The sequence below is a fragment of the Nilaparvata lugens genome, chromosome 1 (assembly GCF_014356525.2).
Source record: "Nilaparvata lugens isolate BPH chromosome 1, ASM1435652v1, whole genome shotgun sequence".
NCBI lineage: Eukaryota > Metazoa > Arthropoda > Insecta > Hemiptera > Delphacidae > Nilaparvata > Nilaparvata lugens.
The window spans coordinates 14,294,320-14,313,980 of record NC_052504.1 but is presented as its reverse complement, the minus strand read 5'-3'; the positions used below and the strand labels follow the sequence as shown (position 1 = coordinate 14,313,980).

General features: G+C 33.5%; 2 protein-coding genes across 3 annotated transcripts in view; both read right to left on the bottom strand.

Moving 5' to 3' along the window:
* Positions 1-3,286: 3,286 nt before the first annotated feature.
* Positions 3,287-9,996, bottom strand: LOC111064379 (60S ribosomal protein L27). The gene is made up of 4 exons (XM_039431184.1): positions 9,747-9,996; positions 7,714-7,947; positions 4,998-5,143; positions 3,287-3,385 (listed from the first exon to the last, which is right to left on the bottom strand). Exons 2-4 carry the CDS (start codon positions 7,930-7,932, stop codon positions 3,334-3,336), a joined length of 417 nt encoding a protein of 138 aa, XP_039287118.1. The 5' UTR covers positions 7,933-7,947; positions 9,747-9,996; the 3' UTR covers positions 3,287-3,333.
* A 4,890-nt stretch (positions 9,997-14,886) lies between these two features.
* LOC111064363 (protein bunched, class 2/F/G isoform) overlaps positions 14,887-19,661 on the bottom strand; it is a 51,413-nt gene continuing 46,638 nt past the window's right edge. For both annotated transcript variants that reach the window (XM_039431161.1, XM_039431153.1), the window contains one exon: positions 14,887-18,127. In XM_039431161.1, the coding sequence (XP_039287095.1) occupies positions 17,933-18,127 (195 nt within the window). In that variant the 3' untranslated portion in view covers positions 14,887-17,932. The remainder of the gene's footprint in view (positions 18,128-19,661) is intronic.

The window sequence follows — 19,661 nt, the reverse complement described above, 5'->3', positions numbered from 1 at the left end:
GATGAAATATTTGTTGATATATTAATATTATATATTTATTAATGTATTGGTTGATGAGTATTTATTTAATAATTTTTATTAAGTAATAATTTTTTATTCCATATCATTTTTGAAATGTATATATATTTTTTGTTTCTCTTCGTCCTGCGTGATGAATAATATATTATTATAATTATTAATACTAGATTAATCTTTCATATATTTTCCTTGTTGAATTTGTATCTGCCAGCTTTCTCTGTTTCTGCTTGTTCCTTGTCTAACTGTATTGCTCTCAACTGTACTCCATCATGCGGACGTTATTTTATCACTTGCATGGTTGAATATTTCCACATATTATTAATGTCAAACTATAGTAGGAAAAGTATTTTATGTTCATTATTGCTTGATTGCTTGTTTGTATATTGATGGAAATAAATTTATTATTATTATTAAATATTTTTCCCTCAAAATTTTTATTCTCCAATAGCCCATAGATTAGATCTCAGATTGGCCCATAGATATTTAGGGTGTGATCACATTGAATGCGTATATGTGCAGCAAGTGCACGCTTGGTTATGCGTGACCGAGCGCGCAGATGAGAAACAAAATAGGAACTCACACTGAACGCTTGCACTCTTCCTGGTTGCGTTCAGTGTGAGCAGCTACATGCAAGTCACCACGTGTTTTAATGGCACCAGATTTTGTTTTTTGGAACTAACGTGCACTTTCACAAATACGCTTTCAATGTTATCACACCCAAAATATCTATGGTCCAATCTGAGATCTAATCTATGGGCTATTGGAGGAATAAAAATTATGAGGTAAAAATATTTCAACATATGATAAATACAAAATATTATAAAGCCTGTCTTGTGTTCAAGAGTATCATGTTCATTTTTCCAGAAGTTATTGATTATTGTTTTTATATAGGACTAGAATTACCCGTGCTTTGCACTGAGGAAAATTTTGTTTTGTACAATGCAATCTCCTCATGTCCAGGAAACATAAAAAAATAAATTAACTATTTATTAAAGTCAAAATTACGTGGATAATCTTCATCAGAATTGAACCCGCAACCTTTCGTTGGATAAGATGTTGGAGTATTAAATAAATTAATCTACATGTATTAACCTATTCATATTTCCCCTTATAAGGCCCCATTCACACTAAAGTGACGTGGCACTGACTTTTTTCAAATCTCCTATAAACATGTGGCGCGGCGAAACGCCTCTTTTGTTTGCAATGAACCATTATGGGAGAGGCAAAAAGTCAGTGCCATGCCACTTCAGTGTGAACTGGTCCACTATGTGAATAAATTTCCACATTATATTATTGTCATGAATCATTTTTGCAACTATAAGGTATAAGAATATTATTGATAAATAGTGAATATTATAAATAATTAATGACCCTTTTATTGGAATTTGTTTTTTTTTTGTGTATTTTTGGCTTCAATCATTTTTTAAATAACTTAATACAATGTGCAATGGTAATTAAGTTATAATTTGGTGTTCTAATTCTTCTAAATTCAAAAATTTCTAACTCATAAATATTTTTGGTCGAAAATTCAACTTTTTACAGTAGAAACATAACCTATTTTTGGACATATTAATAATTATCAAAATTTGGGAATGGAATAGTTTTGGACCAAGCCTGTTGTTCCTTCCCAATCATATTTATAAGATTTGTGATTGTATCCACAAATAATTATATACTGTACTAATGGATTAGATTGTTGATTGTACCAACAGAGAGAGCACCGATTATCCTGACTAATTGATGCATGAGTGTCCGGATAACTGATAATCAGCATAATCGATGTTAACCTATTTCTCAAGTTAATGTAAACGTTATTAAATCTTTGAATTCAAGTTACAGTACTCAGTAGTACGTGTTGTATGTAATAGGACTTGTATACACTTATCATTCATTCACATATTCTAGTATATCAAAAAGTATCCTAAATAATAAAAAAGTTTTTCCTTTGAAATTTGTTTCATTTTGATAGATTGATAGTATCCAAATCGAAATACTTTTAAAAATTTCACTGAAAAGCGTTCATAAAAGCGTGGTGTACAACCTCAAACAACTGCTATGGACACTGAAGACAAGATCTATTCAATTATGTCGGACCAAAGACCGATCTTTCACTTTTGGAATAAAATATATGAGACCAACAAAGAAGCTTACATTATGACTTCAATATTTTTTGCCTTGCGCCGTTCTTCACATCAGCCTTCAGTCTGATCCGTCAGCCGAACTGGAGGGCGAAAAAGTTAAATTTCATTTTATGGGCTATTTTATTGCTGGTCTCATGGTTTGAGCCACAAGTGAGAGATCGACCTACAGCACTACCTCCTTAAACAAAGCCGTAGTGCATTCGTGTGACGTCAGCACAGGTAGGGCTCCTACACCAATGAAAAAATTGTTGATTTCAGTTGATCTACATCAGCTAGTGTTTTTATTGGTGTAGGAGCCCTACCAGTGCTGACGTCACACGAATGCACTACGGCTTTGTTTACGGAGGTAGTGCCTACAGTCCGGTTGACGGATCAGACGTTCATTTCACCAATCCAGACAAATGTAAATTTTCTCAAGATTCGTTACTTCTCATCTTTTTTAGCGTCTATAGCAAAATCATCAGTTTTCTTATCATTCAAAACGTTCATCGTGGCATGGGCCATAAATAATTGACTTCCCAAAATATAGTTATAGTTATGCAAGTAGGTTTCAAATCACTACGATTAAGAGCAGATTGATAACTTACGTTGCACCAGGTTGTGGTCTGCCATAGTTTGGGGGAACTATTCTTCGATTCACAGACTGATGTTGATTGGTGGACCGTACAGTGGATGCCGTACCACCGCCAATATCATTTTCTGTCAACAGAATTGACATGTAGCAAACTTGGGAGAACGATAGTACGGCGCCTATCTCAAACTGTGGGATAAGACGGTCTTGTCTGCAAGGAGAATCACTCCCCTGTATGATATAAGTTGGTTAAATGGTTAATTACAAAAAAATGAATAAATTAACCGATAATTTAAGTTTGCAAAGAAATGAAATTATCAGTGTGAAGTTCGCCGGTACACCTAGTATAGTTAGATATCTAAATATATAGGGATTACGTACATATAGGCGTTTAATCTCCAGGAATTGATCTGGTGACGAACATAAAATTCGCTCCAAACATAAATTGACTAAGAAGTTATTGGAGCCCATCAATAGAGCAACGACAATAATTTTCAATTCCATTCACACAGACTAATAATGGAACTAATACTGGTTAACTAAGAAACAAAAAACATGCGATAAAAAATTTTCACTTATTTATTAGTCAATATAAACAATACATTAAAATCGAAGCTTCTCGAACAGCCATTTGTTTTTGCCAGCCTCCTTGTACCTGTAAAGTACAAATGCAACATTGTACTAAGAATATCAACAATGCGACATGGACAATTCACATAATACTCAACAGAAAAATGTATGTGGTTGATAAGCAAATGACAGAATTCACAGTGAGCAGTCTGCTTTTCAAGTCTGTCTTTAAGATGCCTATTATTGAGAAGAAATACCCCAGACCTACACCATTGATTTGACTCAGTACAATGTTAACAGCTAAAATTATTATATACCATCAAAGATATGATACAAGTAATAGCATCTATACAGGAAGATCTTTTCTTATCTTTTCATCTATACTGTAAAGTGGAAAAAATGATTAACAGGTCTGTCCAATGCAACAGTAAGATTCTATATCCAGCAAATTAAATCAATGAAAATATGAACAAATTATGAATATTTTCAAAAGAATAAACATATATAGTATTTTCAATTAAAGCATTTTCACTATTTTCACTTGCCAAGTCCACCATTTCAGCTACAAAACACACGCACAACCAGCAAGAATAATTATGAACTACACTGCACTTGTAAGTAGCTCAGATGTACAGTTGAGCATGAAGAGAAATTTATAGAAAATTCTATTTTTGGGCTATTTTGTCATGTGAACCGCAAAGGAGTGAGACTGTTGGTTGTCTTGGTGAAGCAAAATTCATGCTTTTTTTCAACAAGTTCTGATTTAGCTTATCAAGTAATGTATCATAAGCTCCAATAATGGAATGATGAGCTCTTATATTCCAAAGTGGAATTTATAATATTAGATTGCACCTTATGACCACTCCATAGTTTACTAGCAATTTTCTATTTTACAAGTCCCCCCCCAAAGCAATCCACTTTCGTTCGGATATGTAATACATCAAAGTATACTCATAAGTAATCAGCCTAAACTGTGCCGACTGGGTTGGAAACAAACACGTTTTTGACCAGTCGGAAGCAGACGCGGCAACCAACATCCAACATTGTTCAAATGTGCGATCATCTTTATGGTTAGATTAGAAACTTTTCAGTGCAGCCTCGTATATTCTAGTAGCATTAAAAAAACTGGCCATAATTTATTCATTCATTACTTTACATTCACTTCAAACTTACACAGATTTAAGCCTAACAATTAATACTTTAGCCTCGTTTCCATTATGGCAATTTGCAATGTGAGAATACGCAGTGCGTTCATCAGCAAGTTGGGTGCAATTTTTAGCCTGTAGTTTACATTTCGTCGCATACTTCAGGAAAGTGGGTACAATGGCATCGTTGCGGCTACATAGAACAAAGCTCTAGTGACGATTAGCACTCGGCTGCTATATGAAAACAAACCCCCTTTTTTCAAATTTTTCAATTTGGGGGTGCTGAGTTCAAATAGGAAATCAGAAATCTCCTACCATTATTTTATACTTTCAGAAACAGAGATAAGTCGTAGTTCGAGCGTTCGACACCGAAATACGAAACTACTGCTAAAATTGTCATGCGGCAGCACATTGCCGAGAAACTGCCGTCACATGATATTTAAAACAGTTTCCATCACTCCAAGTTCCCAGTATTCAGCCTATTACTGCATCAAATGTGTGTTAATGGAAACGAGGCTTTAGCATATTACTGTAATATTTAAATGAACTTACTTTTCTTCAAGTTTACACCTGACTTTGAAAGCCAACTTCTTCTTCTTGATTGGGTCCTTCAAGTCCTTGTATGTCACTTTGTTGAAGAGGTCGCTCAACTCGGTGAATGTGTAGCGGGTTGGCATCAGGTGGTTGTAGTTGATAACCTGAAAATGGAAAAATAGAAAATGAGAGGGCTGGCCGAGTAAGGTAATATATAATAAAATGGTGCTATCCCACAAATATGTTAGTAATCATTTAGCGTAATTTTGCCAACAATGTCAAAATTTCAGACGAATCATTTATTAAGTACCTAGTACAGTTTTGACAGTTCTTGAATGTTCGTGTTCATGTAATGAGGGTGAATCAAAGTAGATAAATGATGCACGTTGATTATTTTCATGGGAAGGTGTGTGAGCGTTGTTTCACACAGTTTATATTGACTATGCATACACCTTCGATGACCACCATTGGATAATGTTTAGATTATAAATAAATTCTAAAAATCTGGTGTGGCGCACTCACACAACTTTCCTTGCCGTTATGAAAATTTATCACCTGACGCTAGTGTACACGCGCATCTCAAGTCTATTATTCAAAGATCTGCCAGCTGATGACAGGACAATAACGCTGGAGACACACAAAGTCTGCTATCTCTTCATAGTGAATGATTTAATAGAATCAACAGTTGCCAACCGTTTGCATTATTGAATAAACACATTTTCTCGAATTTCGAGCTTATTTCCAATTTTAGGTGAAAAAGTCACTGAGCATTAATTGTAGAGATTTTCATGCTCAATCTTTTCCACTTGACTTTTTTTGTTTCAATTGTATCTGAAGCCTGATAATTAGGAATCTAAAATCACACTTTGCATTGATGGGGCGGAGCTCCTGAAATTTTTATAGGTATGGGACTTGTGGCAGTTGATAGAGCTTATCAATGAATATTTTAGGTATAAATTTGATCAAAATCGTTGGAGCCGTTTTCGAGAAAATCACGAAAAACCCTGTTTTTGACAACATTTTCGCTATTTCAGCCTCCATCTTGAATTGGATTTGCACGAAATTGTTCGTATCGGATACTTATAGGGGAAGGACCTTAAGTTCCAAATTTCAAGTCATTCCGTTAATTGGGAGATGAGATATCGTGTACACAGACGCACATACACTCGTGAATACACACACACACACACACACACACAGACCAATACCCAAAAACCACTTTTTTGGACTCAGGGGAACTTGAAACGTATAGAAATTTAGAAATTGGGGTACCTTATTTTTTACGGAAAGCAATACTTTCCTTACTTATGGTAATAGGGCAAGGAAAGTAAAAATATTTGTGCTAAACTTATGACAGCTGACTGCCACTAAGATTTAATTCCACATCAATTTGCATAAGATTTGGGCCAAAATAAGGGCTTAATCACAAAAGGAGCAATCTGCTATAAGAATTCATTGGGAGGATATAGATATCTGAGATCTATATCTGAGATATAGATATCTGATATGATATCTGAGGGACCACTCTGATCGCAGATCGCTCTATCTCTGGTGTCCAGGCCCTAAAGGTTAGCTATATCTGAATATACCTAGGTATATAATTTACTGTATACGTAATTGGCTTGCTTGTAGAAAATGAGCAACCATGCTCTCGTTTCTTGTAAATCAAGCTTAATGAGTAACATTAATCAAATTTGGTACGGTATTAAAGATTGATTGATAAAACGTAGAACAATAAAAAGAGAATATTCTGCAAACAAATCCCTACCGTGAATTATTAATCGTATAACAAGATTCTATAAATTCAAGTGAAAAAGGAGTTAATTTCTTTTGGATATTATCAATCAAATGTGTTGTTCAATCTAAAGGTCCCACCGCCTGAATATATAATTTAAGCCGTCAATGGGCCTTACGACTGTCATACTTCAGCCGGGACCGACAGTTTAACGTGCCCATCCGATAACACGGGAGTGATCTGATTAAAAAACTTTTGGTATTGAGAGGGTTTGAACCCGGGATCTCTATGCTGCTACGCAGTCACTCTATTCACTAGACCACGGATCACTCCAGTTCGACAGAAAAAAATCTGTTAACAAACGCAACTGTGAATATATTGTTGAATTTAATGATATATTCTCAATCGAAATTTGGCTACGTTCTTACAATTTTACTCAAATTGTTGAATAATTATGATTTTATTGAAGTTTTGAACTATAATTTTAAAAATTAAACTATGATTGTTATACTTATTCAAGTTTTGGCTAAGTTCTTGAGTTGAAACGTAGGAAAGTTGCTAGGCAATTTAGGGCCGGTTTCCGAGTCTGAGCTCGGGATTTGGCTAAGTTCTAGACTTACAGCTGGAGTCAGAAAATTGGCTTTCCGAAACAGGGCCCACTTTTAAATTAAATTTATTTAATTTAACAGTCGTAGCCCGCTTTTAAATTAAATTTCGAAAAACTGGAAAATCGAACACAAAATAAAATGAAGAGGAAATAGTGTTAAGTTTCAGCTATTTTGAATTATTTGTTGTATTTCGTCAAGGATAAACGTTTCCAATTATAGAAATGAGAAAATAAAGATTATCATAAAAGCTGCGACTACGCCCCGTTTCAGAAAGCCAATTTTCTGTCTCCAGCTGTTCTGTAATAGAACTTAGCTAAATCCCGAGCTCGGAAACCAGACCTTAGTTTTTTCTTCAAACCAGAATAAATCACATAAGAAATTAGAAACGTACCTTGAGGAAAGGCTTTATCTTGGAGCGCTTGTGGATCTTCTTCTTGCCCATCCTCTTGTGCACTTTGCGGGGATACCTGTTGATGCCGGCAAGGAGGGCGTGGCTGTACTGCTTGTCCTGGGTGCCATCGTCGTAGTTCTTCATAACGATGGCCTTTCTGCCAGCGTATCGGCCACTCAGGACCAACACCACTTTATTCGGTTTCATTATTTTTCCCATCTTGACTGATTGTTACTGCAACACAATGTTTCAACAACAATTAATTATTGAAGTGGGATACTAGAAAAATGTTTCAGTAAATTTATAAATTTAGTGAGGTCCACGTTACAATGACAGTATTTCATCAAATTTAGTTTTGATATCCTTGTCTATCATTCAACAAAGCCGGTGGTACTATCCTTTTCTAGGGCCACAATGATGACAATTATGTTTTTGACAGTGAAGAAATATAATTAATTAATGCAGAGAATCGGCATTCTTCTATCTTCATCTACTGCCATTATAACGTGGACCACACTATAGTTTAACGCAAGTTCTATGAACAAATTCCTGATGATGAGTGGGTCAGCACATTTGTTTAGAAGTCGATTACAATTGGCATAGACAGATTCTTACATCATCCAAAATTTTCATATTTGAGATTCAATAATTTCATGTTCCTACATCACGATAACATTAAATTCGAGGCAGGATAAAAATAATATTTAGTCACGCTGAAGATGCAATGCAATGACGTGACAGATTAACAGAACAGAATAAGGAATAAACTAATATTCAAGTTGTCAAAAGTGTTTAAATAAATGAATATCAAAGTTTCAAATCATAAAACTTGTTTTTGAACTCACGAATTTGAATTATATTATATAAACCTATCATAATATCAAATGATAAATCAGCTCAAACAGACTCACTGTCACATTAAATTTTATCAAGTAAGACTCTTTAAAAGTTTCTCTATAGTTGGCAGTGCAGAAGAAAATTAAATTTTCAGCTAATTTTAAAAATGTACTGCAAAATTTGCATGAATTGATACAATTAATTCATGATGTTTGTAACTAATGTTCTTTTGTAAATAAATAAAATTTAATTCATCAATAACCATATACACGTTAACTGTACATGACTACCATTTGACTCACAACAGTCTAGCCTACAGCTTACTTCTTTCCAAAAATTGAGAATTGTTTGGTAATTAAATTCAATGTAGGCCTATGCTTCAATTTGGTAGCATAGGATACATCCTACACACAATCCTTGGTGAAGCCACATAGGTAAAAACTGTATGGCATTAGAAGAACGTAGAGGCCATGCATAGTAAACCACGTCATTGAGGCCCTAATAGAGCAAACCATAAAAGAAAAAGGTTTGTATGGATAAGACCTCAAGCATAATATGGGCAAATACACACATCAACATAAAAAAATACTGCAAGAAAAACATTTATCTAAATAACAATAAGTGGCAGGCCTAGCCTAACAACATTTCATTAGCGAGTTTTTCAAATAGTTTTTTTTAGCACAAGTTCAAGTGTGATAAAAGATAAAGTTCTTTGTGGTCAAATTAAAATGTAATGAACTAAACTAATACTATATTTCATTCTTGTAATAAATTTAAGATGTAATATTTGGAAAAGAAAGAAGGAATAACTTATTTAGTACAACTGAAATCAGACAGTTCTAGGCAAAATAGGCTAGTAGGGCCTAGTAAGGGGTAAAGTGACTTACAGGAACTTACAATCTTGTTTTACATAATTAATTAATTATAGATAAATATTTACTTGAACTGGAATCAAGGAATATTAAAACCAAAATAGTTAGAAAAATGATTTTACAATAAAGTTTACTTTATTGAATTTTCTGTTCAGATAACCTATAAAACAGCAATGCTTTCTACCTAATAGGAAAATAAATCATTCGAGGGTATGTTTTATAAATTAACTTTCAGATTAGTTGATAATTTTCGTAGCATGATTATAATAGAAATCTAAGTATTAACAAGGATGAATAAGGATTAAAAATTAAATAAATTCTTACCTCAACTTCACGTCTGATGAAGGAGCAACGCGATTCCGACGAAAGAGGATGTTGCTAACTAGATTACGTTTGTAGCTTTTAGTGCGTGGCGATAATATTTTTATCCACAGCTAAGATTGAATTAATGTTCATCACAATCCATCATCAATTTTTTACGTGGAATTATTAAAACTGAATATAATAATTTTTCCTTTATTAATATTAATTCTAAGAAAAAAATGTTTCTACATTGCTGAAGAAGCAAGCATGTCTGCCATTCATTCTAAAGCCCGCTAAATTTAAAAACAGGGCCGAAGTAAAGATCTCATGAATAACTTCGCTTTAAAACATTTTACAAATTTTAATACTGTCAAATAATACAATAATATTTATAATTACTTGAATTTCATTCCTTAGTCCTCTCAACTGTCTAGATGTCCGGGGAGCCGTCACATCTTATCTTCCCTTAGATAAAGCGGTGGTCTTTTGGAACTCAATTCAAATTGAGATTGAGATGTTTATGTATAGTTCTGTTTTATGACAAGCATTTTCAACTAATGAAGCTTTTATTTCAACCTAATTAGATTTCATAAGCTACTTACATACTCATATGCACAAGAAAAAAATCAGGGTTAATACCGGTAATAAAGAATAATGTGTACCTAGAGTACCTATAGGATATAGGCCTAAGCTAATATAGGTACGGTACCTACCGTACCGTACCCTAGTAAAGTAGGTATGGTCGGTAATCATGAAGTTTAAAAATTACTTTCAAACCCTTAGAAGTTTCAACTAATTGAACAAATGACGAGAAGAGTAAAAACGTACCGACAAACAAGCCGACCTGAGGTTCCTACCTATTCCGGTGTCTTGAGCTCTTTACAAATTTTGTGTGTTTAGAGCTTGAGGATCAGACCACTAAGCGGTTTTCAAGTGATTTTTAGGCGTTTTTTTCAGGCTATTCGGAGAGCTTCCTGCCCTCTGCTGACTCTAAAATAAACGCTTAATATGGTCTGGCCCTTGAAGCTCAATCAATGATTTGCTTACCTGACAAGTACAGTATATAGGAGCTAATTTTTTGCAGGTTGTGAAAATTTCCCAAGTTAACTTACATAGCCCAAAACCTCGAAATTCCTATTTGTTTCCCGATTGCTTCCCCCTGGGGCCTGAGCCCACTTGATTGTGCCCTTGAAGTATGAGAGCTGGCTGCACAACAATGCAGTGTCTATAGCCTATCTTTAAAATTCCTATATATTCAATAAAATTTAAATGGATATTTACCTAAATATTTATCAATATACTCTATTACAACTAAGCTTTGAATAAAACAAGTTGAGATTTGACAAAATATATAGGCGTTGCCAAATTTTGACCTTTTTAAGCAAGTCAATGTAAAATATGATGCATGAATGCGACAACCGGCCTGTGTTGTCGAATTGAATAGGTACCGTACTGTGCATATGATGTAGTCTTATGGGCTTGCATAAGAAAGTTGCATTTTCACACAGTAAATTCAGCAACGCTGATATTTTGTCCAAGTCTAACTTGTCCGATTCAGAATTCAGAGTATAAATAACTACATTTTCCTTGTTTAATTATTATTTCACATAATATACAGAATGACGAGGTTATTTTGAAATACATTCATGATTCTAGAATCAAAATATTTGAAAGTAATACTTTAATCTATGAGATGACCTCTCATTCGGCGTTCACAGCCTGTTATAGATACTCTGGAATGCAGTGTAGCAAATATTGGGGGATGGCAAAGTAGTTATGAACGTTTTCTCTTAGTTCATGAATACGGTACCACCCACCTACATAGTTCTAGAACGTGTACCTTACACGTTTCTATTAAAAGATATTCCCACATAGATACGTTCTCATGACTTTAAATAATGTGGTAATCCTGACAAAATATTCTCTGTGAGGTACGGTACTGAAATCAGATATATATATAAAATGTTTATGTATCAGTATTGCATGTTCCACACTAAACTACAATAAATTGTTCATGATTACTGAATGGCAATTACTTCTAACAAATCTAATAACAAATATGTTCAAATGTCAGAATGGTTGAAAACTAAATCAGGAGCTCCCAGGGATCGGTACTAGGCCCCCTTTTGTTTTTACTTTATATAAAAGATCTGCCTAGTTACTTATATCCTGCACATAGTGTTTTATATGCTGACGATATAAGTTTATTATTATGGTCCAAGAGTGAAATTGATATGAAAATGAAATGTGAAATAGCAGCATTAAAAAAACACGACGAATGGCTCCAGGCTAACCTATTAGCACTGAATATTATAATAAGACCAAAGCTCTTGCATTCAGGTGTAACAAGAATGAATCATTGGAGGTGAATAATCATGAGATTGGAAGAGTACATAAAGTTAAAATTCTAGGAGTCACCATAGATAGTAAACTTCCATGGAAACCCCATTTAGAATGTTTGAAAAAGAAATTAAACTGTGCTGTATATGTGCTTAGGACAATGAAAAATCTGCTAGATATTCAAACTTTGAAAGAGGTCTATTACGCACTATTTCATTCACATATTTATGGCATTGCATTTTGGGGTAATTCTATAGGTGCGTACAGATTTACGCGCCGCGAACATGAGCAATTCACTTTTAATCAGCTGATGCCAAGCTTTTTATATGTATATCTTATATCGTTTCTGTGAAAATACAGATATAGTCAGCTGATTAAAAGTGAATTACTCATGTTCGCGGCGCGAACATGAGCAATTCACTTTTAATCAGCTGATGCCAAGCTTTTTATATGTATATCTTATATCGTTTCTGTGAAAATACAGATATAGTCAGCTGATTAAAAGTGAATTGCTCATGTTCGCGGCGCGTATATCTGTACGCACCTTATGGATGTCAAGTTGCAAGATCTTAAGGTTGCAGAAATGGGCAATTCGCGTTATGGTAGAAGAGTCAATAAGAACTAGTTGCAGACCCTTTTTTAAGCAATTAAAAATTCTCCCACTCCCCAGATTATTTAATGTTGGAAGCAATTTGTCTTATAAAAAATGAGTTTATGTTTAAGAAGGGTTTTATGATACATTCCTATGATACAAGATACAGACATGTACTCAGGGATGAAACACATCTTTTTTCACTTCTTGTGTAGTTGAGAAGTTGATATTGTGGTAATTATTCATATTGAATGAAAAAGACTAAGAAATTGTCAAAAAACCACTGAAACACATCGTACAGCTTTATATGCGAAAGGGGTAACCAGCGTAGGTATTCATCTATTCAATGCATTACCAACACATTTAACGTGTCAAACGCTTGAAAAACTGAGAGTTCAGTTGAAGACAGAACTTGAAGGACAGTGTTTTTATTCGATTCAGGAGTTTTTCAGTTGCTTTAGTTCACGGTGATTTTTCGTAGACCTTTGAGAGTATTATATGTTATAATCTGTTTTATAAATGCACAATTTAAGTTGAATAATTTAAATGATTGACAAGTCCATATACCCCTTTGAGAGGAGGTCAGTGGCTGCTAAATTATCTATCAATCTTATAGTAACATGATCAATTTTTACATTGGCTCATTGTGTTCACATAAGTTATTTGTGTAAAATTTCTAACATCGTACCGACTCTACGGTACCGCGAACTATAACATTTGACAATTCTCTTTTCTCTGCGCTACCAGCCTGTAGTGTAGCCGACTACCATGATGCCTAGTCCACATGTTGGCCCAGCCTATTAACCGAACGTAGGCCAATGATGGCCAGCGCTGGCAAACCACCCATCCACACACTGGCGCAGGTCGTCATTGGGCCAACATGTGGATGCCGCATTAGGGTAAAAGCATAGTAAGGAGGTGGAGGTAAAGGTGATGGTTATTGAGATAGAGTTACCTAAACGTAACACGACATTCATTTATGTTACGTATAGGTAACTCTATCTCAACCACCACCTCTCTTGCGGGGGCCTCATGGTTAGGTGGTTGAGGTCGCCCCATAACATTCCATGTATTTATGTTACATTGAGGTGCCTCTATCCATACCTCTTAACTGTAATTTTACTATCAATAGCAATACTTCTGGTTGACTGGTTGTGAGAGCCTTCATCCATAATAAAGACATTATTTTCATAGATGTAGCTGCTTTTCTAGGATACTGAAAGAATTCAGTATTCAGACTGATACAAAACTCATATGATTAGCTAATATTTTTCGATAATGCAGAGATACTCGAAGGTCCTTAATTGGTTGGGTTAAGCAAGATAAGGAAATTTATTGTTTGTCATCCCATAGTAATTGTATGTTCTACCAATAAATTGGTAATTCGAAAACCTCATCTGGAAAATCATTTACGAGAGAAATAATTATGAGACTTGACAAGTTGAAAAGTAAATCATTTCAAATCCGATATTGTTATTGTCCATCGCTCGGTTACAAGGGTGTGACAAGGGACACCCAGCCGAAGCGAACGGTTTTTTTATTCAAATTCTACTACAACAATATCATTTGTCATTAGGAAAACTTGTAAGATAAGGAGAAATATGTTATATACTTATTAACAATTAATAAGGCACTGGCTAGTATGGCTATGTGGATGGCCTTTTGTGTTCATGGTGCATGTAACCGGACTTGGAGAGGATTCATGTACGCATATGCTAGCTGTTATGTAAGAGTTAAATAAAGTGTTATAATTAACGAATTCATGAGTAAATTTATTTCAATACTACCTGAGGATACAACAGAATGGCTGATTTTGAAGTGGAATTAATTCGAAAAAGATAATTATGATGTAAGAGTAATATTTAAAGAAATAGCAATATCCTTTGATTTTCAACATCAGTCCCCACGGTTCAGAAGATGCTTTGAGAAAGAATATTTCAATTACAATCAACTGATCAAATTGGAATCGGATTCATTGTCTAATTTCAAATTAAATTACTATGATCAAGCATGAACTAGGAAAAATATTCTAGTTTTATTGCACATATAAGTGCAGCTAGGTATGCTATACAGGATAATTAAGAAACAGTAAAGCGAACTATCGTCATATTTATGTTTTAGATAAAGGAAACATTCCAACGGTGTGATGTTAACACGCATTCATGTGAAGAGTTTAACCAGCAGATAAGAGGGAATTTAGTGTTTTATGTCAATATAGAACATAATAGCGACAGTCAATCAATAATTTTATTTGAGTCGAATCTACAATCTATTTTTATCACAGTAGGTTTACAGGCTTACAAGAGTAATGAATGATCTAGACAATATTCAGGAAAGCATGTACAAACACATTCTCACTATTTCAACAAAACGTTCACAAAACTTCAACATATTGGTTTCCCATATCTTCTCAAACATAGATAGCATCATAGTTGCAAAACTACAACTATGCATGAAAATATGTAATTCAATTATTTATATTATAGACTTCTCATATGACAAAATATATACGTTATAGATAAAACCATTCTTCAACTTCCAATAATGAAATGCTCTCACCGTTAACACAGCTTCTATGAAATCATTATTCTTTCAACCAATCACTTTTGCTTTCGCTAGTATAGTATGATTATGTGAGTTATATCGTCGATCTTAAATTCTAGTGTTTATTAATATCTATAGGTTTTAATAAAATACTATCGACTGTTGAAATAACTGATGTATAACAGTCTGCAATCAAACAGAATCAATTCAATGTCCGAAATAGTGACCAGGAACAATATTAATTTTAGACTTACATTCAAAGACTATAGATAACATTAATAGCAATAGGTTTACATACTAGGATAAAAATAGTCATACTTCATACTTAATTACGATTCTTGCTAAACGTTGAAATTGATTACAACTGTTATCGGTTATCGAATCATAAGAGAGGCATTGGATTATCAGCGCTGAAGCTATATGAGAGCTGAAAGAATTCAATATGGATTGAAATATATTTGTATAAAACATAATCAATGTCATCAAATGTCCATTAATGATGAATGGAGTGATAATATGCGGTATATCATTGCAAGATTGTAAGTTTCAAGTATTAACAGGGTGAGATAACTTTCAAGTTACTGATTTCGATAAGTTAGTTATTGGATGGTTGTTTCAATTTCAAAATTTAAGTGTCATCAAGTTCTATAAAAGAAAGTTTCAACAATTTGCTAGGAAGAATGATATTGTCGAGGACTTTATAAGACCATAACGATTTTAGATACTGATAGGATGGATAACAGTACTACTAGTTATTAAATCAATATTCATTTCAATACCACTTACAAAATTTGTCGATACTACAAGTCGAAAAAGCATAATTATTAGAAATTCTCCTACACATTGGTTTTGAATAAGACAACCAAATTAAAAATCACTACTCATCCATTTAGTGGATTAGTTGCTTTCATTGATAAGTGGAGTTTGCAATCGAAAATAACTTCTGAATAAAAAGTGATCGAAATTAAAATTTCAATAAGATACACTGGAAAACACAGTACTCATTCTATACGGTTTAAGGTAAATAAACAATAACCATTAAAAATATATCAAAGTAGTTAAAAGGCTTTTGAAAATATAATTAATAGAATGTGGAGAATATATTTAATGCTGTAGAATTTTCAAATATTTTTTGTCATTCTTTATCATTGATAATGTCAAATGAATGTTTACAATTTAGATGTTCTGCGAAATAGCTTCAAATGATAATTCTCAAGAGAGTGTCATGCTTCAAATTTATGAATAATATTGTCTTACTACATTTTAAAATGAAAACTTTAAAGCGTGTCAATATTTTGATATCTATGAATTGTATAAATTTTACCAAAATTACATTTGCTAGTTGAGTAAATGTGAATTTATTTCAATAGTTTATTGAATTCAAATAGAATTACGCTCAAACAGCTCCATCCATATAATAATAAGAAATACAATACATAATGAAAAGCCCGGTGAACTAGAGAAAAAGCGATTTACCACCAATTATAAATTTAGATTAAATCTAAGACATTGAATAGATACAACAACTATAATATAAAAATTGTTACTGGAAGCATTTAAAATTTCGGTAAAATGAGGGGATGGGACTGTTTTTAAACCATACTATTAGTAAATGTAGTGAGGGAGACCCCAAAAACTAATCGTCCGTTTTTTTTCTTCAAAGAGCATGGTTGGAGTCCAAAAAAGTCGAACATCACTAAAAAGCAAGTTATTTCATTTCAAATTGATGCTAAGATACTTGTATATTCGACTTTAGTATGAATAACTCAACAATATCAATTTCATGGTTCATACTTACATAATTTATTTGAATTGTGTGTCGACATAGTAATTAAATCATTGATTCAAACAATAATTTGGATGTAGTAAAATATGCGGTAACCAGCACTGATTATTCGAAGATTGATTGATTATAATTTAGTCACATGAGAAACGAGCTTAATATTAGATTTCATAGAAATTGATAAATTGTGAAGTTTATGATCAAAATGAATTGAGAGATGTGTGTCGGATTTTTCATATAATTCTAAATGTAGAGACTGAGTAGTCAAAAATTGCAGTTATTATAACAATAGAGATTATTGATTTCGATGAAATGATACTTCTGATAAGTGATTGCTAAATTTCAACAAACAGCCAGCACACAGAGTATCCAATTCTGTGTGCTACATGGTAGCTCAAGCTTTGTCTTAATTTGATCTACATCTAGTGCGGTTTGATCCAGCGATATGCTACAAGGTGATTGACTGATTGATGTCTTAGAGAAACAGCGCCTTGAATTTAATGTATTATAAACATTTAAAAATATTTAAAAGCCTAAAATATTAGTGATAATTTCATTCACGTCTCCGATGAGATGTTTTATTTACACCGTACATTTGAATAGATACATACACCCTGGTAAACAACAAATACAAACTTGTAAAATAATCAAGTAACAGTAGTTAATCTACATGAGAAATAATGCCGAGAGTGTTCATAATATTCAACAAGTAATCTCATGGCTACAATTAATGTAGTTGTAATGCATTTCTTACAAACTAGAGATAAATACAAGCGAATTTTTTTTAATACACAAAATTCAATAGACGTCGCACAGATTGAAAGGCGCGCGCAACAGAGAAATGTGTAGCAGAGTGATCGCCGGCAGAGGGCGACGACTGCCAGAGCTGCAGCAGGTGCAGCGTCACATAGTTCCAGTAGGTGACACCAGGGGCGCTGCGCAGTCAGCCTAGGGCGCACCACTCGACGAAGGCGGCTGCGGCATGCTGGACAGCTGGGCCAGCGTCTCCTGCGTTGCGTTCGCCTTCAGAAACGAATTCTCAAACTCCAGGTGGTTTATCCTGTCCATCAGTTCGGCGATCTTCTCCTTTAATACTTCCACTTCTTCCCGCACAGCGAACATCAGGTGACTTTTGACCAGGTCCTACAACAAAACATTCACATCCAATAATATATACATTATATAATATAGAAACATATAGTATACACAAAATACACACCATAAATATGGCAATAGGCAATACAATACAGACACCATACAATAGGCAATGTAGATAGGAATATCAGCAGTTGGGCCCGGTTGCACAAAAGCCTGTTGTTTATTTATCAATCATGATTAAATGCCACGAGAACCAATTAGAGGAGGCGTTTTAGAAAAGAAGGCTTCTTTTATGTGATTGTTGTGGCATTTGTTCATTATTAAAATTTAACAGGTTTTTGTGCAACTAGGAATAAGTATCCAAATAGATAATAAAGTATACCATGAAGAGTTATATTAAGATTTGGAATTCCAACATAAATTCAGATAACAGGATAAATCTAATTGATCTTTTATTTGAAATTTAAATGATGACTATGCATAACAACAAACATTGTGTTGGATAACCAACAATTTCTCAAGAAAAATATGACAATTCAGAACGATCATAAATGGATAGGTGTTCGTGTATTTTCCAGCACTTTTAAATAATGGATATTTTCTATAATATTGTGTTTTTTCATCGTAATGTAGTTTTATCTTCTACACTGTCATTGAAAGAGATCAAAAATCTATCAAGAGCCTTGCTATAATATTGTTCCTCTCATTCAGGGTTTATTTGGTGAAAAGTGCAAATAGTTTAGGCTATCTGTACCATAAAACGCAATACTATTACACATATTAATCTAAATTGTATTTAAAACGAATAAGAATATTATCAGTCAAATTTATCGGAATTAAACATTCAACTAGGCACGATTTTTTATTGAATTATTGACGATTAAAAAAATAATGAAAGTAACTTGAAAAATACAATAGCGAAATAAAAATTGGCAAAACAAGGGAAATTTGATAAAGTAAAATAATTTCGAATAACAATGTTCTATGCTTACAAATTAAAATAATTTCATGGTACAAGCTTCAACTGAATATGAATAATAAAAGAAAATTTGACAAGTGCAAAGTTTAACAGCATGATAGTAATGTAATAATAGCTTGCGATCTTATGCTCGCACAATAAACACTTGAACAAACAGCATTTCAAGATAGAAGATGATGTTGTTGACTTCTACTGAACTGATGAGACAGTTAAAACTCTCAAATCGCCATAAATTAAAGAATTATATTGGCAAATAAAAGTTCACTAGAGAGAACGGTATTCTTAGCAGCTAATAAGGCCTATTCAAGAGCAATAAAAGTGTCATCAGAAATTTTCAAATTATAGTTTTATTTCAAAAATAAATTTTAGAGGGAAAGTGTGATACATTCAACATCATATCTAAGAGGGAATATTGTCAAAAATTCAGCCTCTACCTTCTCCATTTCATTAATTTACTAGGAATCTATTTCATTTTATCATTTTACCACATTCCTGTCACCAATCATAATAAACATCTCATCATATTATTGTTACGTTGATGATTTAATGAACTGAGAACAATTCTCAACGTTCATTCACCTCTTATCAAAATATATACTC

Excerpts from the sequence above, each read along its gene's own strand:
- LOC111064379 (XM_039431184.1), bottom strand. The coding sequence starts at position 7,932 with ATGGGAAAAATAATGAAACCGAATAAAGTGGTGTTGGTCCTGAGTGGC. Across the intron at positions 5,144-7,713 it reads AGATAAAGCCTTTCCTCAAG|GTTATCAACTACAACCACCT; the intron begins GTACGTTTCTAA and ends TTCCATTTTCAG. Across the intron at positions 3,386-4,997 it reads AGGTGTAAACTTGAAGAAAA|GTACAAGGAGGCTGGCAAAA; the intron begins GTAAGTTCATTT and ends TGTACTTTACAG.